The sequence below is a fragment of the Mobula hypostoma genome, chromosome 10 (genome assembly GCF_963921235.1).
Source record: "Mobula hypostoma chromosome 10, sMobHyp1.1, whole genome shotgun sequence".
NCBI classification, from domain to species: Eukaryota; Metazoa; Chordata; class Chondrichthyes; order Myliobatiformes; family Myliobatidae; genus Mobula; species Mobula hypostoma.
In genome coordinates this window covers 131,883,756-131,911,226 of record NC_086106.1, presented here as the reverse complement: position 1 = coordinate 131,911,226, position 27,471 = coordinate 131,883,756, and the positions used below count along the sequence as shown (strand labels likewise).

The window sequence follows — 27,471 nt, the reverse complement described above, 5'->3', positions numbered from 1 at the left end:
CTTCCTGCTGGTAGCTGCTTCAATCCCAGGAAAGATAGAATACTCTTGGGAATCATAACCTCTTCAAGTCAAGTCAAGTCAAGTCACTTTTTATTGTCATTTTGACCATAACTGCTGGTACAGTACGCAGTAAAAACGAGACAATGTTTTTCAGGACCATGGTGCTACATGAAATAATACAAAAACTACACTGAACTACGTAAAACAACACAAAACTACACTAGACTACAGACCTACCCAGGACTGCATAAAGTGCACAGAACAGTGCAGGCATTACAATAAATAATAAACAAGACAATAGGCACAGTAGAAGGCATCAGGTTGGTGTCAGTCCAGGCTCTGGGTATTGAGGAGTCTGATGGTTTGGGGGAAGAAACTGTTACATAGTCTGGTCGTGACAGTCCGAATGCTTGGGTGCCTTTTGCCAGATGGCAGGAGGGAGAAGAGTTTGTCTGAGGGGTGCGTGGGGTCCTTCATAATGCTGTTAGCTTTACGGATGCAGAAGTATGGTGTAAATGTCTGTAATGTTGTAAGAGAGACCCCGATGATCTTCTCAGCTGACCTCACTATCCGCTGCAGGGTCTTGCGATCCGAGATGGTAATTTCCGAACCAGGCAGTGATGCAGCTGCTCAGGATGCTCTCAACACAACCTCTGTAGAATGTGGTCTTTGTTGTGCTGGCAGTACACAAAACAATGGGGATGGCATAGTGGCATAGCGGCATGGCAGTTAATGCAATGATCTACAGTGCCAGCAGTCACCATTTGGGGTTCAATTCCCTCTGCTGTCTGTACGGGATTTGTACATGCTCCCTGTGATTGCATGAGTTTCCACTGGCTGCTCCAGTCTCCTCCATCATTCCAAAGGCGTAGAGGTTATGGGCATTGGATGTGTGGAGACACTTGCAGGCTGCCCCCAGCATAATCCTTGCTGATTTAATTAGACATAAACGATGCATTTCACTGCATAGTTTGATGTTTTGATGTTCATGTAACAAATAAAGCCAATCTTTATCGTAACATACCGAGAGGCACCCGAGTCAGTTCTGATTACACTGGACAACAAATAAGCAAAGATCTGAAGGGAAGATGTTTAAACAGGAATGCAGAAAATGAATCTTTAGTGATATGTTGTACTTCATAGTTTTGTACGCTTGAAGCATGCTGTCAACCAGCTGCACGTAGTTTGGTGCTCTGTAGTTGCCAAGAAAATTTTCTTCAACATCCTTGAATGTTTTCCATGTGATTTTCTCCAGTCCCACTAGAAATTCTTCAAATTGCCTGTCATTGATAACCTGTTTGATTTGTGGACCAACAAAAATGTCTTCCTTAATTTTGGCATCAGTAATTAAGACTTGAATTATAAATTGAAATAACAAATATAGGCAATTTTACAAACTGGTTTGTGATAGAAAAATTTAATGGTGACTTTCATGATCAGCAGCCCAAAATCCGTATGATACACCCAAAATCCGTATGATACACCCAAAATCCATATGATACGCCCAAAAGTATTCAGGAAGCAGGTTCTTTGTTGTCCTGTGCAATTAACACTCAGAGAGCCATGACTTTCAGAGCTATGCCTGAATGTCCTAAAGTTTGTTTCTCACCAGCATGATTGTGATTGGCCAAAAGGGCTCCTTCAAGAAAACGTTGAACAGAGAATAGTATAGGACTGGAACAGATCCTTCAGCCCGCACTATTTTGCTGAACTTACTAGGATAGAACATAGAACGTACAGCACAGGAACAGGCCATTTGGCTCACAGTGTTGTGCTGAACTAGCTAAAAAGCAAATCAAAAACACTCAACCATCAATCCCTCCTACCTACACCATGTCCATAGCCTTCCACCTTCCTTACACCATGTGCCTATCCAAACATCTCTTAAAACCTATCTCTAACCTATCTGCCTCTACCACCATACCAGGCAACACATTCCATGACTCACTGAGTAAAAAAAACTTACCCCTCATGACCCTCTTGAACCTATCCCCTCTCACCTTCAATGCATGCCCCCTGGCGTTACACATTTCAACCCTGGGAAACAGATGCTCTCTGTCCATCCTATGTCTCTTATCATCTTGGAAACCTCTATCACATCTCCCCTCAGTGTCTGACACGCTAGAGAAAACAAGCTGGAAGTACAGTCCTTCAGCTGAGTAATTTATCCATAGTTTTTTCTGAATCTACATTCACATAGTGATCATTTTATTAGGTCCAGGAGGTATCTCATAAAGTGGCCACTGGGTGTAAGTTCATGCTCTTCTGCTGCTGTAGCCCATCACCTCAAAATTTCCCACCCTGCACCCATAACCCTTTCTCCCATCTGCAACCCTCCTCCTTTTCTTGGACACCCTCCTCAGGTTCTCTGCCTGTTCTGGAACTTTTCATCTGTAATTGCTGACGAGCCATCAACCATCTCGATTTCAGCACTCCCCTCTTCTCCTTGAACCTTACTCCCTCTGAAGGTACTGCCCTCTACTCTCTCCACATCAATCCCAACCTCACCATCAAACCCCCAGACAAAGGGGATGGTGTTTCGGTGTGGTGGGCTGATCTCGACCTTGCTGAGGCCAGGTGGCAGCTCTTAGACAGCTCCTCTTACCTACCACTTGAAGAGGACGCCACTCTGACAGTCTGTCTCCGACATTATCACTGACCTCATCAACTCTGGAGAACTCCCATCCACTGCCTCCAAGCTCATAGTTCCGTTACCCCACATCGCTCGTTTCTACTCTCTACCCAAGATCCACAAGCCTGACTCTCTGGGGAGGCTCATTGTCTCAGCCTGCTCCTGCCCCACTGAATACATGTCCTCATACCGCAAATCCATTCTATTTCCTTTGGCTCAGTCACTTTCCACCTACATCTGTAACTCTTCACATCTTCTTGGTCTCCTTGGAAACTTTAGATAGATAAATAGATATACTTTATTGATCCCGAGGGAAATTGGGTTTTGTTACAGCCACACCAACCAAGAATAGAGCATAAATATAGCAATACAAAAACCACAAACAATCATACAACAAAATGCAAACTCTGCTATACTCAAACCACCCCATTTGGCGCCAACCATCATTCCACAGAGAAAGTCACTTAGATTACATTTGTTTCTTATTATGATGTTTAGTTTGAACAAAACTGAACTTTTTGACCATGTCTGCATACTTCTATGCATTGAGTTGCTGCCACATGATTGGCTGATTGGATATTTGTATTAACAAGCGGCTATACAGGTGTACCTAATAAAGTGGCCACTGAGTGTAGATGCATAATTAATTTTCTTTTCTTATTTCTTACAGATTGAATTTTGGAACCATTATGTAGGTAAGTTTTAACTTAATCACGTCTTAATTAAACATGTACTGGTTTGTATCTATATTATCCTGTCCTAATATTAAAGTTCGATATGAGATGAATCGGTTTATTATTGTCACATAGAACATAGAATAGTACAGCACAGTACAGGCCCTTCGGCCCATATTGTTGTGCCGACCCTCAATCCCTGCCTCCCATATAACCCCCCACCTTAAATTCCTCCATATACCTTGTCTAGTAGTCTCTTAAATGGACTGAGGTACAGAGCATGCCATCCTTACAGATCATTTCATCACATCAGCTCATTGAGATAGTACAAGGCAAAACAGTAATAAGCTACAGAATAAGGTACAACGTTTACAGAGAAGGTGCAACGCAGGTAGACAGTAAGATGCAAAACCATAACCTTGTGTCCTATGAGGATAGGTTAAATGAGCTAAGGCTTTGATCTTTGGAGTGAAGGAGGATGGGAGATGATTTAATAGAGGAGAGTAAAGTGATAAAAGTCATAGATTGAGTGGACAGCCAGAGACCTTTTCCCAGTGGAAATGGCTGATATCAGATGCCAGCTTCTAACTTCACTCAGAGAGTGGTGAGAGTATGGAATGAACTGCCAGTGCAAATGGTGGATGAGGGTTCGATTTCAACCTTTAAGAGACATTTGGATAGGTATGTGGATGGGAGGGCTGTGGCCCAGGTGCAGTCTGATGGGACTAGGCGGATTATAGTTCAGCATGGCCTAGATGGGCTGCAGGGATTAATAGTTCAGCATGGCCTAGATGGGCTGCAGGGATTAATAGTTCAGCATGGCCTAGATGGGCTGCAGGGATTAATAGTTCAGCATGGCCTAGATGGGCTGCAGGGCCTGTTTCTGTGCTGGAGTGTTCTGCGATTTTATGACTTTGTGCAATAGCATAATTTTGAAGTGATTGGAGGAAAGGATACTAGGGATGTCAGGAGTAGGTTTTTCACACACAGAGTGGTGGGTTGTGGAATACACTGATGGGGTTGGTGGTAGAGGCAGATAATATTGGGGCATTTATGAAATTCTTTCACGGGCAAATGGATGATAGAAAAATGCAGGGCTATGTAGGAGGGAAGAGTTAGATTGATCAAGGAGTAAGCTGAAAGGTCAGCACAATTTTCTGGGCAGAAGGGTCTGTACTGTTCGATGTTCAATAAGGAGGGAGGTTGTGAGTATGAGTCCATTTTATTTAGAAATCAGAATCCGTTGTTTTGCCTCATCAGATGTCTGGTGGCTTCTGCCAGTGGCTCGTATCTTCGAACCCTCACTCCCAACTCTGGAGAAAAGTGGGAGGTGTTCAGCCAGTAGTGGTTTCCCACCTAGAGCAAAAAAGTCAGGGAGATGTCAATCCTCAGTCATTCATGATCTGTGCTGTTTACAGTCTCAGGATCTTCTAATGCATCTCATTCTTCAACATGATTGAAAAGTGTCCTTGCAGACATACCTCCTGTACCTAATAAAATGGCCACTGACTGGTTGTTTGTGATCTCCTGCTGCTGTAGCCCACCCACTTCAAGGTTCAACGTGTTGTGTGTTCACAGGTGCTCTTCTGTACACCACTGTTGTAATGCGTGGTTATGTCGCCTTCCCGTCAGCTTGAACCTGTCTGGCCTTTGTCCTCCGACCTCTCTAACAAGGCGTTTTCATCCACAGAACTGCCACTCTCTGGACAATCCTTGGTTTTTTTTGCACCATTCTCTAGAAACTCTCGAGATTGTTGTGCATGAAAATCTCAGGGGATCAGCAGTTTCTGAGATACTCAAATTGACCGGCAACAACAGTCGTTCCACGGTCAAGGGCACTTAGATCACATTTCTTCTCCATTCTGATGTTTGATCTGAACAATAACTTAATTCCTTGACCATATCTGCATGCTTTTATGCATTGAGTTGCTGCCACATGATTGGTTGATTAGATATTTGCATTAACAAGCAGGTGTCTAAGTGTACCTAATAAAGTGGCCATTGAGTGTAGTTACAAACACGAGGAATTCTGCAGATGCTGGAAATTCAAGCAACACACAATAAAAGTTGCTGGTGAACGCAGCAGGCCAGGCAGCATCTCTAGGAAGAGGTCCTGACGAAGGGTCTCGGCCTGAAACGTCGACTGCACCTCTTCCTAGAGATACTGCCTGGCCTGCTGCATTCACCAGCAACGTTTATTGAGTGTAGTTGTATGTCTGTCAGGAAGTCCATCTCCTTTCATTGTAAATCCCACTCAGCATGTTGCTGTACCTTTGTAGGTTCTGTAGGTTGCAGAAATTGGTGATCTTGAATGGTTTCTACCTTATTAAGATTAAGCTGCTTCATTTTCAGATGGAAACCAATGTGACCCCAATCCTTGCCTAAACCAAGCTAAATGCAAAGATGGGATTTCTTCCTATTACTGCTTGTGCCCACCAGGTTTCGAAGGGATGAACTGTGAGAGAGGTAAAGAGAGCTATCTCGCCTTTTGCACATTGGTTGTTTGTTCATCCTGATAGTTGTGGCCTTTTATTGATTCTTTTCTGTTTCTTGGACTTTATGAGTGTGCCCACAAGGAAATGAATCTCAGGGTTGCATATGGTGACATGTACATTGATAATGCATTTACTTTGAACTTTGAAAGAGCACAATTGGTCATTGATTTAGTGCTGCCATATGTGGATGGCACGTGTTAGATTAGACAGTATAATTATAATTTTCTTTGCAGTGACGTATACGTACTTTGACAATAAACTTTGAACTTTGAGTTTAACCATTTATGCTGCTCGTATTTTTGTATAACTGCTATAACTGTTTCGTATGTTTCCTTGTGGTCACAGTATGTATATGCACTTGTTCAATGTGTCCCCTTGTAGTAACAGTTCTTCGTCTGATTCTGGAAGCTTCTCTTGGTATAGCATTATTTGAATAGGGACTATATGATTGGTCAATTTTTACCTACAAATTTGAATGAAATTTTTCTTTTCTATGGTATAAGAAGGCCACCATCTTCTTTTTAGTGTTTTTCCATTCTTTGTTCTTCACTACTAGACTCCTGTCCATCTCCAACTCTCTTTGTTCTATTAACACTTAATAAAACGACCGTGAAGCAACAAGTTTTTTGCTTCTTCCTTGACTTCCGAAAGAACTTTGCTTCAACACCATCTGAATCCAACACATGGTAGTGTAGTGGTTAGAATAATTGCTTTATAACAGGGGTCCCCAACCTTTTTTGCCCCGCGGACCGGTTTCATATTGACAATATTCCTGCGGACAGGCCGACCCGGGGGTGGGGGGGGGGGGGTGGGGTACGGTTGCCAACGGACAAGAGTAGCAGTCAAATATGTTGTGTTTACCCTGAGTAAGACTACAGTGACCATGAAGCATTGCACGGGCACCAGTGTGCATACGTGACTTGTGCATGCGTGTACGTGCCGATTTTTTTCTACAAATCACTTTGGCGATTCTGTTCGGGGGGGTGTTGTTAATCACGACTGGAATATAGGTGATAAGTGGTTAAAACACACAATTTCATATCTAAAAGGGTTATCTAACGAATTTAATATCATACACACAGCGCATATTTTCCTCGCATGAATATAGTGATTATCAGGGGAGGACAGGGGAGCTTGAAGTAAATGTTGAACGAACTTCCAGTAGAAGTGGTAGAGGCAGGTTCGATATTATCACTTAACGAAAAATTGGATAGGTATATGGACAGGAAAGGAATGGAGGGTTATGGGCTGAGTGCAGGTCGGTGGGACGAGGTGAGAGTTGCGTTGGGCACGGACTAGAAGGGCCGAGATCACCTGTTTCCGTGCTGTAATTGTTATATGGTTATATAAGTCAATAGCATCATAACATTTTAAGTAACATTTGGATATTAAACACACAGCACATATTTTCCCCGTATGAACATATAAAATCATTGCAACACACCAATATCGCTGAATCAGTGGGAGCCCTGGGCTTGTTTCCCTGTAACAAGACGGTCCTATCGAGGGGTGATGGGAGACAGCGATACTCAAAGGGGGTTCCTTATGTCCAGTCTATTCCGCAGTTTAGTTTTCGTTGCATTCATTGCAGAGATATGTTGGAAGTGGAAGCAACGTTTTCAGTGCTTTCGTGGCTATCTCAGGATATTCAGCCTTGACTTTGATCCAGAATGCCAGCAGAGATGTTATGTCAAACATATTTTTCAGCCCACCGTCATTTGCAAGCTCGAGGAGGTGATCTCCTTCCCGCGCTGACATGGATGACGCGTGCGTAATGACCTAGCGTGCGTTCAAGCTCAACAGTGGGTGTGACAGGGAATGAGGAAAGGTGCAGCTGACTCATATCGCCAAATCATATCGTTTCCTCACATGCTTTGCGGCCCGGCACCAGTCCACGGCCCAGTGGTTGGGGACCACTGCTTTATAACATCAGTAAATGGGGTTCAATTCCCACCACTGTCTGTCAGGAGTTAGTACATTCTCCCTGTGGCCATTTGGATTTTCTCCGGGTGCTCCAGTTTCCTCCCACAGTCCAAGGATGTCCTTGTTAGGGTTAATGTGTTGTGGGAATGCTACGCTGCCGCCAGAGACATAGAACATAGAATAGTACAGCACAGTACAGGCCCTTCGGCCCACAATGTTGTACCGACCCTCAAACCCTGCCTCCCATATAAGCCCCCACCTTAAATTCCTCCATATACCTGTCTAGTATTCTCTAAAACTTCACGAGTGTATCTGCCTCCACCACTGACTCAGGCAGTGCATTCCACACACCAACCACTCTCTGAGTAAAAAACCTTCCTCTAATATCCCCCTTGAACTTCCCACCCCTTACCTTAAAGCCATGTCCTCTTTTATTGAGCAGTGGTGCCCTGGGGAAGAGGCGCTGGCTGTCCACTCTATCTATTCCTCTTATTATCTTGTACACCTCTATCATGTCTCCTCTCATCCTCCTTCTCTCCAAAGAGTAAAGCCCTAGCTCCCTTAATCTCTGATCATAATGCATACTCTCTGAACCAGGCAGCATTCTGGTAAATCTCCTCTGTACCCTTTCTAATGCTTCCACATCCTTCCTATAGTGAGGCGACCAGAACTGGACACAGTACTCCAAGTGTGGTCTAACCGGAGTTTTATAGAGCTGCATCATTACATCGCGACTCTTAAACTCTATCCCTCGACTTATGAAAGCTAACACCCCATAAGCTTTCTTAACTACCCTATTCACCTGTGAGGCAACTTTCAGGGATCTGTGGACATGTACCCCCAGATCCCTCTGCTCCACAATTATAGGCTGCCCCCAGCACCATCTTCACAGATTTGATATGATACAAACATTACATTTCACTGTATGTTTTGATGTTTAACGTGAATGTGACAAAAAGAGTTAATCTTTTGTTTGTATGCTATCTGGAGAGATTATATCCTTCAAAAGTACATTGAAGCAGTACAAATAAAAAGATGAATATTGAGTCCAATTCTCTTAGTGAAAGGTTGCATTTTCATTGCACCTTCCCATCCTTGGGGAGGTCCGTCTGTGCATTACATTACTGCCTGAGCATGGGTAGCATGGTAGCTTAGCAGTTAATGTAATGATTGACAAGATCAGCATTCAGGGTTCAATTCCTGCAAGCAGTTTGTATTGTCTCCCTGTGACCACGTGCATTTCCTCCGAGTGCTCTGTTTTCCCCCACAATTCAAAGGTGATTAAGTTAGGGTTAGTAAGCTGTGGGCATGTTATGTTGGCGCCAGACACTTGTGGGCTGACTCCAGCCCATCCTCGGGTCATGTTCACAGTTGACGCAAATGACACATTTCACTACATGCTCAGTAGCCATTTTATTAGACCGTAAGACAGAGGAGAAGAATTATGCCATTTGTCTCATTGAGTCTGCTCTGCCGTTCAATCATGGATGATCCTTTGTTTGCCCCTTCTCAATCGCATTCCCTGGCCTTCTCCCCATAATCTTTGATGTCGTGTCCAATCAAGAATCTATCAATCTCCGACCTCCAACCACCTGATATCCACAGCTGCCACCTGATATCCACAGCTGCCTGTGGTAACAATTCCACAAATTCACTACCCTCTGGCTAAAGAAATTTCTCTGCATCTCTGTTTTAAATGGATGCCTCTCTATCCTGACGTGATGACCTCTTGTCTTAGACTACCCCACCATGGGAAACATCCTTTCCACACTTACTCTGTCTAGGCCTTTCAACATTGGAGAGATCTCAAACAGATCTCCACTCATCCTTCTAAACTCCTGCGAGAACAGACCCAGAGCCATCAAACGTTCCTTGTATGAGAGTCATAGTCATAGTCATATTTTATTGATCCCGGGGGAAATTGGTTTTCATTACAGTTGCACCATAAATAATAAATAGTAATAAAACCATAAATAGTTAAATAGTAATATGTAAATTATGCCAGGAAATAAGTCCAGGACCAGCCTATTGACTCAGGGTGTCTGACCCTCTAAGGGAAGATTTGTGAAGTTTGATGGCCATGGGCAGGAATGACTTCCTATGACGCTCTGTGTTGCATCTCAGTGGAATGAGTCTCTGGCTGAATGTACTCCTGTGCCCAACCAGTACATTATGTAGTGGATGGGAGACATTGTCCAAGGTGGCATGCAACTTAGACAGCATCCTCTTTTCAGATACCACCGTCAGAGAGTCCAGTTCCATCCCCACAACATCACTGGCCTTACGAATGAGTTTGTTGATTCTGTTGGTGTCTGCTACCCTCAGCCTGCTGTCCCAGCACACAACAGCAAACATGATAGCACTGGCCATCACAGACCTGTAGAACAGCCTCAGCATCGTCTGGCAGATGTTAAAGGACCTCAGTCTCCTTAGGAAGTAGAGATGGCTCTGACCCTTCTTGTAGACAGCCTCAGTGTTCTTTGACCAGTCCAGTTTATTGTCAGTTCGTATCCCCAGGTATTTGTAATCCTCCACCATGTACACACTGACCCCTTAGATGGAAACAGGGGTCACCGGTACCTTAGCTCTCCTCAGGTCTACCACCAGCTCCTTAGTCTTTTTCACATTAAGCTGCAGATAATTCTGCTCACACCATGTGACAAAGTTTCCTATCATAGCCCTATACTCAGCCTCATCTCCCTTGCTGATGCATCCAACTATGGCAGTCATCAGAAAACTTCTGAAGATGACAAGACTCTGTGCAGTCGTTGAACTCGGAGGTGTAAATGGTGAAGAGAAAGGGAGACAAGACAGTCCCCTGTGGAGCCCCAGTGCTGCTGATCACTCTGTCGGACACACAGTGTTGCAAGCACACGTACTGTGGTCTGCCAGTCAGGTAATCAAGAATCCATGACACCAGGAAAGCATCCACCTGCATCGCTGTCAGCTTCTCCCCCAGCAGAGCAGGGCGGATGGTGTTGAACGCACTGGAGAAGTCAAAAAACATGACCTTCACAGTGCTCGCTGGCTTGTCCAGGTGGGTGTAGACACGGTTCACAGGTAGACAATGGCATCCTCAACTCCCAGTCAGGGCTGGTTGGCAAACTGGAGGGGATCTAAGTGTGGCCTGACCATAGGCCGGAGCAGCTCCAGAATAAGTCTCTCCAGGGTCTTCATGATGTGGGAGGTCAATGCCACCGGTCTGTAGTCATTGAGGCCGCTGGGGCGCGACGTCTTTGGCACAGGGACGAGGCAGGACGTCTTCCACAGCACAGGAACCCTCTGGAGACTCAGGCTCAGGTTGAAGACATGGCGAAGTACTCCAAATAGCTGAGGGGCACCTTTCATTCCCAGAATCATCCTTGTGTACCTCCTCTGAACCCTCACCAATGCCAGCACATGTTTTCTAAGATGAGGGGCCCAAAACTGTTCACAATACTCAAGGTGAGGCCTCACTGGGGCCTTATAAAGCCTCAGTATCACATCCCTGCTTTTATATCAAATGAATGCAAACATTGCATTTGCCTTCCTCACCGCAGACTCAACCTGCAAGTTAACCTTTAGGGTGTTCAGCACGAGGACTTCCAAGTCCCTTTGCATCTCAGATTTTGGGATTTTCTCCCCATTTAGAAAATAATCTGCACAGTTATTTCTACAGCAAACGTGCATGACCATGCATTTTCCAAGATTGTATTTCATTGTCACTTCCTTGTCCATTCTCCTAATCTAAGTCCTTCCGCTGTACCCAATAAAGTGGCCACTGTATGTTCTTGGTCTTCTGCTGCTGTTGCCCATCCACTTCAAGATTCCACAGGTTGTGCATTCAGAAATGCTTTTCTGCACACCACTGTTGTAACGTGTGGTTACTTGAGTTACAGTCACCTTCCTGTCAGCTTGATCCAGTCTGGTTGTTCTCCTTTGACCTCTCATTAACAACGTGTCTTCACCCACAGAACTGCTGCTCACTGGATGTCTTTTTTTGTTTTTTACGCCAACCTCTGTAAACTCTAAAGGATGTTGTGTGTGAAAATCCCAGGAGATCAGCAGTTTCTGAGATACTCCAAACACCCTGTCCAGCACTAACAATCATTCCACGGTCAAAGACACTTAGATCACATTAACGAGCAGGTGTAACTAATAAAGTGGCCACATACTGTAAGTTTTGATGTTTCAAAGTAAATGTGACAAATAAAGTTAATCTCACTTTAGGATAATATTTCATATAGTTTTGTTTTTTGGAAATGTTATCTGATTGTTAAAGGACCCCATTTCCACACACAAAGGCTGCAGTTTGCTGAACGTTTATTGTGTCTATGCAGAACCTTTAAAACTCTGCAATTTGGCTAACGGAGGATGCCACCATTACTGCAAAAAAGACCCTGAGAAAGGTGTGACATGTACTTGCGCTCTGACCTACAAACTTGGTGAGGACCAACATTCTTGTATTCCTGCAGGTAAGGCCATCGTGTTTACTGTTGTCTTAGAGTCAGAGCGTTAGAGCACAGAAACAGATCTTTCAGTCCACCTAGTTTGTGACAAACTATTATTCTTCCTCGTCCCAGCGGTCCGCACCCAGACCATAGCTCTCCTTACCCTTCACATCCATGTAATTATCCGAACTTCCCTTAAATGTTGCTATCAAACCTGCATCAATCATTTCCACTGGCCGCTTGTTCCACAATTGCACCACTCTTTCAGTGAAGAACTTTCCCCTCAGGTTCCCATTAAATATTTCACCTTTCACCCTTAGACCATCACCTGTAGTTCTAGTCTCACACAACCTCAGCTGAAAAGCCTGCCGCCATTTACCCTCTCTATACCCCTCATAATTTTGTATACTTCTACTAAAAACCTCACTAATTTTTATAGATGCACCATAGAAAGCATTCTCCTAGGGTGCATCACAACCTGGTATGGAAGTTGTCCTGTCCAAGACCGGAAGAAGCTGCAGAAGATCGTGAACACAGCGCAGCACATCACACAAACCAATCTTCCGTCTGTGGACTCACTTTACACCGCATGCTGTCGGAGCAGTGCTGCCAGGATAATCAAGGACACGACCCACCCAGCCAACACACTTTTCGTCCCTCTTCCCTCCGGGAGAAGTTTCAGGAGCTGGAAGACTCGTACGGCCAGATTTGGGAACAGCTTCTTTCCAACTGTGATAAGACTGCTGAACGGATCCTGACCCGGATCTGGGCCGTACCCTCCAAATATCTGGACCTGCCTCTCGGTTTTTTTGCACTACCTTACTTCTCTATTTTCTATTTATGATTTATAATTTAAATTTTTAATATTTACTTGCTTTAACTATTTTTAATATTTTTAGTATTTAATATTTGTAATCCAGGGAGTGTGAAGCGCAGAATCAAATATCGCTGTGATGATTGTACATTCTAGTACCAATTGTTTGGCGACAATAAAGTATAAAGTATAAATCTCCCCTCATTCTCCTATGCTCGACGGAATAAAGTCCTAACCTATTCAACCTTTCTTTATAACTCCAGTCCTCCAGTCCCAGCAGCATCCTTGTAAATTTTCTCTGTTCTCTCTCAATCTTATTGATACCTTTCCTGTAGGTAGGTGACCGGAACTGCAGACAGTACTCCAAATTGGTATTGTAGTCTTTCCGAGTCCAGGCTTGGAGTTCAGGGAACTGTACCCCCCCTCATCCATGATCTTTTTGTCCTAACCTGATTTAAGTCTCTCCCTGGGGACACAGGAGATGGCAGATGCAGAAATCTGGAGCTACACATACAATGCTGGAGGAATTCATTTGCTTAAACCACATCTGAGGGAAGAAAAGATTTGTCAACATAGAACATAGAAATCTACAGCACGTTACAAGCCCTTTGGCCCACAATGTTGTGCCGACCATGCAACCTACTCTAGAAACTGCCTAGAATTTCCCTACCATTAAGCCCTTGATTTTTCTAAGCTCCATGCACCTATCTAAGAGGCTCTTAAAAGACCCTATTGTATCCACCTCTACTACCGTTGCTGGCAGTGCATTCCACGCACCCACCAGTCGCTGCGTGAAAAACTTACCCCTGACATCCCCTCTGCACCTACTTCCAAGAACCTTAAAACTATGCCCCTTCGTGTTAGCCATTTCAGTACTGAAAAAATGCCTTTGGCTATCCACACGATCAATGCCTCTCATCATCTTATACACCTCTGTCAGGTCACTTCTCATCCTCCATCACTCCAAGGAGAAAAGGTTAAGTTCACTCAACCTATTCTCATATGGCATGCTTTCTGATCCAGGTAACATCCTTGTAAATCTCCTCTGCACTCTCTCTTGACAAAGCATTGCTGACTATTCTTAATCAGATTATGTCTCTCCAAATGCTCATATGTCTTACCTCTCAGGATGTTGTCCAACAATTTGCCCACTGCTGAAATAAGACTCACTGGTCTAGGAAAAGGGGGAGGCGGGGGGAAACCCAGAGGATGGGCAAGGGGTATAGTCAGAGGGACAGAGGGAGAAAAAGGAGAGAGAGAGAAAGAATGTGTGTATGTAAATAACGGATCTGACGATACCCCTTGCCCATCCTCTGGCTTTCCCCCCTCCCCCTTTTCTTTCTCCCTGGGCCTCCTGTCCCATGATCCTCTCACATCCCTTTTGCCAATCACCTGTCCAGCTCTTGGCTCCATCCCTCCCCCTCCTGTCTTCTCCTATCATTTTGGATCTCCCCCTCCCCCTCCCACTTTCAAATCTCTTACTAGCTCTTCTTTCAGTTAGACCTGACGAAGGGTCTCGGCCTGAAACGTTGACTGCACCTCTTCCTAGAGATGCTGCCTGGCCTGCTGCGTTCACCAGCAACTTTGATGAATGTTGCTTGAATTTCCAGCATCTGCAGAATTCCTCGTGTTTGCACTTCACACTTATCCGGGTTGAACTCCATCTGCCACTTCTCAGCCTGGTTCTGCATCTTACCCATGTACCACTGTAACCTCTGACAGCCCTCCACACTATCCACAACACCCCAACCTATGTGTCATCAGCAAATTTACTAACTCGCCCTTCTACTTCTTCATCCAGGTCATTTATAAAAATCACAAAGGTGGGGGGAGATCCCAGAACAGGTCCCTGCAAAACACCACTGGTCACTGACCTCCATGCAGAATATGAACCATCTGCAGCCACTCTTTAACTTCTGTGGGCAAGCCAATTCTGGATCCACAAAGCTAGGTCTCCTTGGATCCCATGCCTCCTTACTTTCTGAATGAGCCTTGCATGGGGAACCTTATCAAATGCCTTACTGAGATCCATATACACTGCATTCACTGCTCTATCTTCATTGATGTGTTTTGTTACTTCCTCAAAGAATTCAATCAGGTGCATAAAGCATGACCTTGACAAAGCATTGCTGACTATTCCTAATCAGGTTATGTCTCTCCAAATGCTCATATGTCTTACCTCTCAGGATCTTGTCCAACAATTTGCCCACTACTGAAGTAAGACTTACTGGTCTATAATTTCCTGGGTTATCTCTACTCCGTTTTTTGAACAAGGGAACAGCATCTGCATCCCTCCAATCCTCCAGTACTCATGGCTAGAGGCTCCTCCTTCACTTCCTACAGTAGATCTCATTCGGTCCCAGTGACTTACCTAACTTGATGCTTCTCAAAAGCTCCAGCACATAAAGCCCCAATTCCAACATTTCAGATTAAAACCTTTCATCGGGAATCTTTACCTTGTGAGTCCCACTGCCCTCGAGACTGGAGAATTGGTTTATTATTGTCACATGTGCTGAGGTAGATAAAACATTATCTTGCATCCCATCCATACAGACCATTTCATTCCAACAGTGTGTCCAGGTAGTACAAGATAAAAGAACAGAATTGAGAATAAAGTGTTCTGATTACAGAGAAAGAGCAGAGCAGGTGGACTGTTTGTGAAGGATACTGTGAGGTGACCTGATAGATATGTACAAGATGAGAAGAGGCATTGACAGTGCGCGCAGTCTGCACCTTTGTCCCAGGGTGAAAATAGCGAATACCAGGGGGCAAAATTTTAAAGTGAATGGAAGTAAGTATAGGGGGGATGTCAGAGGTAGGTTTTTTTTTACACAGCGAGTTGTGGGTGTGTGGAAAACCGTGCTATGGGTGGTAGTATAGGCAGATACATAAGGGGCATTTAAGAGACTCTTAGGCACATGGATGATAGAAAAATGGAGGGCTGTGTAGAAGGGAAATGTTAGATTGATCTTAGAGTAGATCTAAATGTCAGCACAATATGGTGAAAGATCTATATTGTGCCGGAGTTCTTTTTCTTAAAATGGTACAAGGCCATAATGAGGTAGATTATGAGGTTAATAATCTATTTTATCATACAAGGGAACCATTTAATAGTCTTATAGCAGTGGGGTAGAAGCTGTCCTAGAGACTGGAGAATGCCTGGGGGGTGGGGGGTGGTATTTGTTTATGCTGGCTGATGTACCATAGCAGTGAATGCATGAACATTGTCTCATTTGGGAGTCTGTTCCTTGCTCTTAACTCTGCTGGGAAGAGAGTTACTCCTGAAATCCCAATTGGATTCACTGGCCATTTGCAGCTACAATATCACCTTCCACATGGGTTCTATATTGACTTTACAAAACATTTATTGTTGAAGAGCAGTAGCCTTGAAGATGATCATAATAAAATCAAATTATCTCCATTTTTAATATTAAAATGAACAAGGAATTTAAAAAAATATTTAAAGTCAATCCTGTTTTGTTTGCCTTCCAGCACCCTGGTCAATGCAGTGTTGATTGACCACAGGAAAATGTCTCTATGGCAGACCTTGTCAGGGCTTGGTGAACTCTCTGTGGTGGGAAACAGTGAACCAGAGGGCCATACAATGCCCTGAGGCTTTAACTGCCAGGCATATTTATAAAACAGAAATGGAATTAGTGATTACTGGCAGTGATGTTGTAAAATATTAATTTACAACTTCATTACAATGATTTATGCACATTTGCTTCCTCAATGCAATTAAGGAATGCATGACCTCAAAAAAGCAGTGGTTTAAAGTTAGAGGAGGTGTTTGACGATGTGGGCGAAGTGGGTAAATCTCGTTGGCCGATGGTCCATTTCCCTTCGTAGCTGCCACCTGAGTTCCTCCAGTGCCTGTCTATTGCCTCATATCACTGGTCTCCAAATCTTAAAAGGGATGGTTAAAAAACCCTATGGTCTCATACCAGTGGAGAGATGAAGACATAGAAAATATAGGAGGAGAGTTAGGCCATTCTGCCCAATGAGTTTGCTCCAAAATTCCATAGTGACTGATTTATTATCCCTTTCAACCCCATTCTCCTGCCTTCTCCCCATAACCTCTGACACTCTGACTAGTTAAGAGCACACACTGATCAAAATCAAGACCTACAACTTCCACTTTAAATATACCCAATGACTTGGCCTCCGCAGCCATCTGTGGCAGTGAATTCCAGATTCACCACCCTCTGGCTAAAGAAATTCCTCATCACCTCTGTTCCAAAGAGACATCCTTCTATTCTGAGGCTGTGTCCTCTTGTCCACAAATCTCCCACTATTGGAAACATCCTCTGCACATCCACTTTCTTCAATCCTTTCAATATCCAGTCAGATTCAATGTGATCCCCCCCACCCCCCCCCCCCGTGAGTACAAATGCTCCTCGGATGTTAACCCTCTCATTCCCAAGATCATTAACCTCTGGACCCTCATCCTTCCTTAGATATGCAGCTCAAAATTGCTCACAATGCTCCAAATGTGGTCTGGCCAATTCCTTTTACAGTCTCAGCATTACATCCTTGCTTTTATATTCTGGAAATGAATGTTAACATTGCACTTGCCTGCCTTATTACCATCTTAACCTGAAAATTAACCTTCAGGGAATTCTGAACTACAGCTCCCAAGTCCTTTTGCCCCTCTGATTTCTGGATTGTCTGGAGGAGAAAGAGAAAGGAAAAGGGTAGCTGCAGAAAGTAAGACATCTTGTGTTTATTAATCTCTGAGTTCTGTTTTGACAGTGCCCCACCCTTGTGGAAAAATCGCAGAAATCAATGTGGTGCGGTCACTTGATAACACCTTTAGACCAAGGAACACCAGCGTACCAGACTCACATTTCAGTACTGTTACAGTCAAGCCTCGTTCATCTAACGCCACAACTGCTCACAATTCCAGAAACATCACTGAGGCCTTTAACTACACCACCATCACAAGGGCAGCGGGCGACCACACCAGAATTGTGGGTGGTGAGGAGTGTGTGAAAGGACAGTGTCCCTGGCAGGTATGGCCTTCCCTTCTAAAGGCACACTTGTATATCTGTTGGACACACTCAGGCAGTCTTGAAGCTGAATGAAACCATTGTTTGGACTGCAGACAACTGCATTAAAGATAGGAAACTCCCATAGAGCAATCTGTTCCCATGAAGTTGATTGATCCTAAGTATAAGATAGGACACATTTAACAAGCAAACAATCATTGTCACCATTCATTTTGATTAAACATAATTTCAACAACCTAGGTCTCACCCTCTGGAGCTACTTCCATATCCTGGGTGTCACCCCCTGGAATTCCCTCCCTATCCTGGGTCACCCTCTGGAATTCCCTACCTATCCTGGGTCTTACACATTGAAATTCCCTCCCTATCCTGAGTCTCACCCTCTGTAATCTTCCCTATCCTGGGCCTGACATTTGGAATTCCCACCCTATCCTGGGTCTCAACATCTGGAGTTCCCTATCCTGGGTCTCACCCTCTGGAGTTCCCTCCCTATCCTGGGTCTCACCCTCTGGAATTCCCTCCCTATCCTGGGCTTCACCATCTGGAATTCCCTCCATATCCTGGGCTTCAACATCTAAAAATTGTTCCCTATCTTGGGTCACACGCATTGGAATTCCTTCCCTATCCTGGGCCTCACCATCTGGAAATTGTTCCCTATCTTGGGTCACACGCATTGGAATTCCTTCCCTATCCTGGGCCTCACCATCTGGAATTCCCTCCATATCCTGGGCCTCACTCTTGGGTCACATGCATTGGAATTCCCTCCCTATCCTGGTTCTCGCGCTCTGGAATTCCCTACCTTTCCTGGGTCTCACACATTGAGATTCCCAGCCTATCCTGAGTGTCACCGTCTGGAATCCCCTCCCCATGCTGGACCTCAAACTCTGGCACTCCCTCCCTCTGTCAGTTTTGCCTTATGTTTGGATCCGGAGAAACTTGCACCCTGGAGAGTTCATGTGTGAGAAATGTCATCCAGTCCAACACCTCGGGAACAAGGTGGCTGAACTTGAGGAGCAGGTAGCTCTCATGCGATGTTGTAGAGAATTTGCAGAAGTGCTCCAGATGTCCTTTAGGGAGATGTTGTGCACCCCAAGGGAGCTACGGGTTGAGACTCCAAACCAGAAAGAGAGAGACAGGTGTGTGACAGCTGGAAGGAAGCACAGGGTAAGAAGTGTACACTGCCTGGTGACATCAACCCCAGAGTAGGGGGCTTAATTACCTGCGAGAATCAGGTGTGTACTGACAAGGACTCTCATACGGTGTGTTAACTACCAGGAGACCTCCCTGTATCACGTGCCAGTCCAGGTAAAATGGAGGAGATTAGAAGATTTAATGTGTGGCTCAAATCATGGTGTAGGTTAGAGGAGCATAGGGTTATGGGTCATTGGGGCACCTTTTGTGGCAGATGGAACCTGTACCGCCAGGACAAAGTTGTATTTGAACTGGAGGGGCAATAATGTACTGGGCGGGCGAATGCTTCAGTTAGTTGAGGACTGTTTAAACTAGGGAATGGCTGGGGGTGGGGGGGAACTTAGAACTGGCCAGGTTCAGCTGTTTGAACACCATAGTGAAGAATAACATATTAGGACATAAGCAGATTATGGGGCTCAAAAATATCAAAATGGGTTGGAATAGGATGAAAAATATCACTAATAGACTAAGCAAATTGCATCAAAGTTGCCGGTGAACACAGCAGGCCAGGCAGCATCTAGAGGAAGAGGTACAGTCCACGTTTCTATCGATGCTGCCCGGCCTGCTGCATTTTTTATGTGTGTTGCTTGAAATTTCAGCATCTGCAGATTTCCTCGTGTTTGCATTTTTAAATAATAGACTAGGGATGGCTTGTATAAGGGGTCAATATCACAAATGACCTGACTTGGTCCAACCAAGCAGAGTTCACTGCCAAGAAGGCCCACCAGATCCTTTATTTCCTGAGAAAACTAAAGAAATTTGGCCTGTCCCCTAAAACCCTCACTAATTTTTATAGATGCACCGTAGAAAACATTCTTCTAGGGTGTATCACAACCTGGTATGGAAGTTGTCCTGTCCAAGACTGAAAGAAGCTGCAGAAGATCGTGAACACAGCGCAGCACATCACACAAACCAATCTTCCGTCCTTGGACTCACTTTACACCGCACGCTGTCGGAGCAGTGCTGCCAGGATAATCAAGGACGCGACCCACCCAGCCAACACATTTTTCGTCCCTCTTCCCTCCGGGAGGAGTTTCAGGACTCGTACGGCCAGATTTGGGAACAGCTTCTTTCCAACTGTGATAAGACTGCTGAACGGATCCTGACCCGGATCTGGGCCATACCCTCCAAATATCCGGACCTGCCTCTCAGTTTTTTTGTATGACCTTACTTTCCATTTTTCTATTTTCTATTTACGATTTATAATTTAAATTTTTAATATTTGCTAATTTTTTACTATTTTTAGTGTTTTTAATATTTAATATTCGTAATCCAGGGAGCGGAAAGCGCACAATCAAATATCGCTGTGATGATTGTACGTTCTAGTATCAATTGTTTGGCGACTATAAAGTATAAATGCAAGTAGTATTAAGAATAAAATAACAGATGAGAGAAAATCTGCAGATGCTGGAAATCTGAGCAACACACACAAAAAGCTGGAGGAACTCAGCAGGCCAGGCATCATCTTTGGGAAAAAAGTACAGTTGACGTTTCAGGCCGAAACCCTTCAGCAGTACAAGAATAAAATAAACAAGTTGGAATTATATGGAAGTGTGTATAAGTATGATATAATAACAATAACTGAATCCTGGGGGACCTCAAACAGTGGTGATGAATATAATATTAAAGGATATACTTTACTTCAGAAAGATAGGTAAGGTCATAAAGATGGAGGAGTAGCCGTATACTTAAGAGAGAATTTAAACATGAGGCTGCTTATGATAGGAGATGAATCTAGACTTGGTGAAGGTATCTGGATGAGAATAACATTGGGTTTACATTAGAGACTTCCTAATGCTGATAGTGATTTTAATAAATAACTCTTCAGAATATTGAAAAAATCAAATCTGAGGGTGATGTTATAGTTATGGGTGACTAAATTCCCAAACGTTGAGTGTGAGTACCCAGTGACTAATGGATTAAAGTTAAGTGAGTTCATTGAATGATTGTTTTTTGACCCAGTCTGTTAATATACCAACAAAAGGGGAGGCCTGTCTAGATTTGATATTCTGCAACAAGCAACGTGTTAAAAGTGAAGTTCCACAGGAATCAGATTTGGGTGTGCTGCTGTTTTTAATTTACAATAATGATTTGGATAAGCAGATAACATATAAACTCGTAAAATTTGCTGGTGACACAAAATTAGGGGGACGGGCTGATAACATTCAGGTGGCAGAATCAATACAGTTAGATCTAAGCAAAATCCAGATGTGGGCAGATGAAATTTAATGTAAGTAAATGTAAAGTATTACATATAGGAAGTAGAAATTTTTGGTATAAATATACAACGGGTGTCTTGAGTCAGAAAGTGCTCTGTATGAGAAGGATTTGGACATCCTGGTAAACTCATCACTATCAACATCTAGACAATACACAGAAGTGATTAGGAAGGCTAATAGAATGTTGGGCTCATGTACTCAGTGGACTTGACATCTGGAGACGTTCCCCTTAAGCTGTATAATGTGCTTGTGAGGCCACACAGTGAGCACTGTGTACAATTTTGCTCTCCATATTTTGTGAGGGATGTGAAGGCCTGGAGAGAGTTCAGAGAAGGGTGACAAGACTCATTCCAGGTCTGCAGGGTATGAGCTATGAAGAAAGATCAACAGAATTAGAATGTCTTAGCCTAAGTAGACGTAGAATGGGAGGAGACATGATGGAAGTGTTGAAAATCAATGCATATAAGTAAGGTGGATGCCAGCTGTTACTTCAAAATTAATCCATTAATTCCACCCTCTGGAATTCCCTTCCTATCCTGGGACTCATGGTCTGGAATTCCCTCCCTATCCTGGGTCTCTCAGTCTGGCGTTCCCTCCCTATCCTAGGACTTGGACTTCAGAATCCCCGTCCCCCTATCTTCACTACTGGATTTCCCTCTTTATCCTGGGCTCTGCTGGAATTTCCTCCGCTATCCTGTGTAAGTATAATTTTCTCTAAATTATATCATTTCGATAAATTTTCCCACAAAGCGCCAAACTGCTTGTGTTTCCTCTTCATACAGTGAAGTGTTTGAGAGACTGTTAGGCCGGGTGTGGTCCCTCAGTGTTGTGTGGCCTGTGGCCATGACTCCCAGCCTTTAGCCCGAGGCTCTTTTGTAACTTAGACACTCTGTTGCTGTCTGTGGTATGTAACATATCCCTGCTTCTGGTCTCAGGCCATGCTGCTGAACGATGAGAAAAATGAACCGTTCTGTGGCGGAACCATTCTGAATAAAAAGTGGGTCATCTCAGCAGCTCACTGCTTTGTTCACCCTGTTGAGTTCAGGGTTGTTGTGGGTGAGTATTAGTTCACCACATGCTCCTGTTATTTGGCCATAATACATAGGAGCAGAATTCGGCAATTTGGCTGATCGAGTCTGCTCTGCCATTTCATCATGGCTGACTTTATTAATTTGTTAAGAGGTACAGTGTAGTAACAGGCCCTTCCGGCCCAGAGAGCCAACGTAGCATATTGCACTCTTGTGACCAATTAACTTACTAACCTGTATGCCTTTGGAGTGCGAGGAAACTGAGCACCCGCAGGAAACCCATGCAGCCACTGGGGAACGTACAAACTCCTTCCAGGAAATGGACCAGGTCACTAGCACTGCTATGCTACTGAGCTGCCCTTCAGTCATTATCCCTCTCAGCCCCATTCTCCTGGCTTCTCCCCATAAACTCTGACCCCTATTATTAATCAAGAACTGGGTGCCATGGTAGCATAACGGTTACTACCATAAGACAAAGGAGCAGAAGTCGGCCATTTGGCCTATTGAGTCTGCTCCGCCATTTTATCATGAGCTAATCCATTCTCCCATTTAGTCCCACACCCCTGCCTTCTCACCATAACCTTTGATGCCCTGGCTACTCAGATACCTATCAATCTCTGCCTTAAACACACCCGATGACTTGGCCTCCACTGCCACCCGTGGCAACAAATTCCATAGATTCACCACCCTCTGGCTAAAAAAATTTCTTTGCATCTCTGTTCTGAATGGGCGCCCTTCAATCCTTAAGTGATGCCCCCTCGTACTAGACTCCCCCACCATGGGAAACAACTTTGCCACATCCACTCTGTCCATGCCCTTCAACATTCAAAATGTTTCTATGAGGTCTCCCCTCATTCTTCTAAACTCCAAGGAATACAGTCCAAGAGCGGACAAACGTTCCTCATATGTTAACCTTCTCACTCCCGGAATCATTCTGGTGAATCTTCTCTGTACCCTCTCCAACGTCAGCACATCCTTTCTTAAATATGGAGCCCAAAACTGCCCACAGTACTCCAAGTGAGGTCTCACCAGCGCCTTATAGAGCCTCAACATCACATCCCTGCTCCTATACTCTATTCCTCTAGAAATGAATGCCAACATTGCATTCGCCTTCTTCACCACCGACTCAACCTGGAGGTTAACTTTAAGGGTATCCTGCACAAGGACTCCCAAGTCCCGTTGCATCTCAGAACTTCGAATTCTTTCCCCATTTAAATAATAGTCTGCCCGTTTATTTCTTCTGCCAAAGTGCATAACCATACACTTTCCAACATTGTATTTCATTTGCCACTTCTCTGCCCAGTCTTCCAATCTATCCAAGTCTCTCTGCAGAATCTCTCTTTCCTCAGCACTACCGGCCCCTCCAACTATCTTCATATCGTCAGCAAACTTAGCCACAAAGCCATCTATTCCATAATCCAAATCATTGATGTACAATGTAAAAAGAGGCGGCCCCAACACGGACCCCTGTGGAACACCACTGGTAACCGGCAGCCAACCAGAATAGGATCCCTTTATTCCCACGCTCTGTTTCCTGCCAATCAGCCAACGCTCTATCCACGTATGTAACTTTCCCGTAATTCCATGTAGCCTCATGTGTGGCACCTTGTCAAAGGCCTTCTGAAAATCCAAATATACAACATCCACTGCATCTCCCTTGTCTAGCCTACTGGTAATTTCCTCAATGCTATTACACCTTGGGGTATTCTGGAGTTCCTAGTTCAACTCTACAGCCGTTCTGTATGGAATCTGTACGTTGAATGCGTAGGTTTTCTTTGGGCGCTCTGTTTTTTCCATCCATAGTCTAAAGGCATACCGCCTAGCTTAATTACTCATTGTAAGTTGTCCGTCACTAAGTTAAGGTTAAATTAGGGCTGCTGGGGCCGCACGGCTCGAAGGGCCAGAAGGCCTATTCCACACTACATTGCTAAGATCAGTAATAAATAAATAAATACACCTATCAACCTTTGCTTTAAATATACCCAGTGACTTTGTCTGCACAGCATTCTGTGACAATGAATTCCACAGATTCACCACTCTCTGGCTAAAGAAATTCCTCCACATCTGTGTTCCAAATGGATGTCCCTCTATTCTGAGTCCATGCCCTCTGGTCCTAGACTCACCCACTACAGCAAACATCCTCTGTGCATCTATTCCATCCAGGCCTCTCAATATTCAATAGGTTTCAATGAGATTCCCTCTCATTTTTCTAAACTCCAATGACTACAAGCCTGCAGCCATCAAACACTCTCCAAATGTTAATCCTTTTATTCCATGGGATCACTCTCATTAGCCTCTCCAATGCCAGCACATCCTTTCTTCGATAAGTGGCCCAAAACTGCTCTCAATTCCTAAGTGCAGTTTGACCAATGCCTTCTAAAGCCTCAGCTTTACAGCCTCGTTCTCTCGGACAACAAACGTAAGTGCATGAAGTCAAGAGCAATGTTCAGAATGCCTAGGGTTCTTTCATTGTTGCTGCCAACAGTGTCCCCACCTCCCTCGGATCTGTCTGGTCAGGTGGATATACCCGGGCAATACGATACAGAGGCGGACAGACACATTGGCTAAAGGCTTTATCAATAATATTGTAAACACGAGTTGTAGAGTCATTGAGAATGAGTCCATAGGTTGTGGAATCAGTTCAGAGTTGAGGTAATTGAAGTTATCCATGCTGGTTCAGGAGCCTGCTGCTCCTGAACCTGGTGATGTGAAACCTGAGCTTTCTGATGGCAGTAGTGGGAAGAAAGCGCGGCCTGGGTTTTGGGGATCCCTGATAATGGATGCTGCTCTCTTGTGACAGTGCTCCATGTAGATGTGCAAACTGGTGGGAGGGGGGTGGAGTGGGTTACAGACATTCTCTCTCTCGATGCTTTCTGACTGTGCTCTCTCCAACCCTTGTTACTTTGCCACAGGGGAGCATAATATTCGCAAACATGAAGACACTGAGGAGTACCATGAGGTGAAAAGTGTGATTCTCTATCCCAAATACAACTCCAGCCGAAGTCGGTACAACCACGACATTGCCCTGATCCTGCTGAAGACCCCCATCACGTTTACCCCCTTTGTCATTCCCATTTGCCTGCCAGAGAAGTCCTTTGCCGAAAAGGTGTTGATGATGCAACCGTACGGGACAGTCAGTGGCTGGGGAAGGCTGTACATGCTGGGGGACACCCCACAGGTCCTCCAGCAAATCAGCATCCCATACGTCGACCGTAGTACCTGCAAGCAATCCAGCAAGTTCAGTGTCACTGGGAATATGTTCTGCGCTGGCATGTCGGACGGAAGCAAGGATGCCTGTCAGGGAGACAGCGGGAGTCCTCACGTCACTAGCTACAAGAACACTTGGTTCCTGACCGGTGTCGTCAGCTGGGGAGACGGCTGTGCGGTGGCTGGCAGATATGGCTTCTACACCAGAGTCTCCAAGTATTACACCTGGATTAAAAATCAAACGGGACTTTGATTCACGGCAAGAAGCAGCGATAATGCATGCTTGGCATGCAGTTATGAGAAGTTTTACAGATGGAATATTTTCTAATATCCAAAATCAAAAACAAAATGGATTCTTGCCAGTGCTGATTCTGTGGCTTGGCATGAAATAATATCAATAATCTCTGGAGCTGCTTGCAAGTAATTATTACTCAGTCTTTGGAGCTGGATTTGTTTGATTTGTACAAAGCTGTGCCAAGCTCTTGTAGTGGACAAGATTTTGATAATAAAATGAATCTATGTCCGCATAACCCCTATTGTGCTGATGCTCGTTTGTAATTCTGTAGGAAACCCTCACTATTCCCAATTTCAGACCAGCATGCTCAATTCCCTGTTTCACAGCCTCAGGGACCCAGGTTCCATCGCTGTCGGTGGAGTTTGCATGCTCTCCCTGTGAGCTTGCGGGTTCCCTCCAAGTGTTCTGGTTTCCTGCTACATTGCAAAAATGCACAGATAAGTAGATTAATGCAACACCAGTAATTTCCCATGGCAGGTATTTGCGAGGGGGCTCAGAGGAAGTTCACAAGAACGATCCTGGTAGTTGAGAAGCAGTTGATTGCTCTGGTCCCGTACTCACTGGAGTTTAGAAGATTGGGGGCAGGGAGATCTCATTGAAACCTACCAAATATTTAAAGGCCTAGACAGAATGGATGTGGAGAATACATTTCCTGTGGTGGGAGAGTCTAGGACCAGAGGGAGCAGCCTCAGAATAGAGGGGCATGCATTTAGAACAGAGAAGGGGAGGCATTTCTTTAGCAGAGGGTGATGGTGAATCTGTGGAATTCATTGCCACAGACGGCTGTGAATGACAAGTCCACTGGGCATATTTAAGTGGAGGTTGATGGGTTCTTGATTAGGGTGTCAAGGTTTTGGGGAGAAAGCCAGCAATCTTTGATACCCTTACTAATCAGGTGTGGTTGAGAAAGATGCTAAATCAGCCATGATGGGAATGCCAGAGCAGATTTCATGGGCTGAATGGTCTAGTTTTGCTCCTCTGTCTGATGATGTTGCGTAGACCGTGGTAGGGGCAGGAGGGTGTATTGTTGTTGATAGTATTGTGTGGAGAAAAAAATGAAGACATGAGAGAGAGAAAGAGCGAGACAATAGATGTGGCAATCTCGAGCACACATATTGCCGGAGGAACTCAGCAGGTCAGGCAGCATCGGTGGAGGGAAATCGATGTATGATGTTTTGTTTGAAGATCCATCAGCTGAACTCCTAAGAAAGAGGGGCAATAGCCATAATGAAAAGGATGGGAGATGGGGAAAGGGTGGAGTAAAAGCTGGCAGGTATTAGGTTTTTGAATTGAATTGACTTTATTTCTTACATCCTTCATATACATGAGGAGTAAAAATCTTTACATTACGTCTCCATCTAAATGTGCAATTTATAGTAATTTATAACAAATATCATGTACAACAGGGCAGTCAATATAACATAGAAATACAGTTGTGTCAGCATGAATTAAGCAGTCTATGGCCTGGTGAATCCAGGTGAGGGGGAATGATAGACAGGAGGGAGTGAGGGAGAGTGGGAATAATGTCAGAAGCTTGGAGGTAATTTGTGGAAGTGA

The 27,471-nt window shown here is 44.5% G+C and overlaps 1 protein-coding gene across 1 annotated transcript in view; it reads left to right on the top strand.

The window, feature by feature from the left end:
• Positions 1–26,149, top strand: part of f9a (coagulation factor IXa) — a 37,166-nt gene extending 11,017 nt beyond the window's left edge. Inside the window, exons 3-8 of the mRNA XM_063061168.1 lie at positions 3,303–3,327; positions 5,659–5,772; positions 12,044–12,178; positions 17,721–17,980; positions 22,320–22,440; positions 25,325–26,149. Coding sequence (XP_062917238.1) covers positions 3,303–3,327; positions 5,659–5,772; positions 12,044–12,178; positions 17,721–17,980; positions 22,320–22,440; positions 25,325–25,872 — 1,203 coding nt within the window. The 3' untranslated portion in view covers positions 25,873–26,149. The remainder of the gene's footprint in view (positions 1–3,302; positions 3,328–5,658; positions 5,773–12,043; positions 12,179–17,720; positions 17,981–22,319; positions 22,441–25,324) is intronic.
• Positions 26,150–27,471: the final 1,322 nt, after the last annotated feature.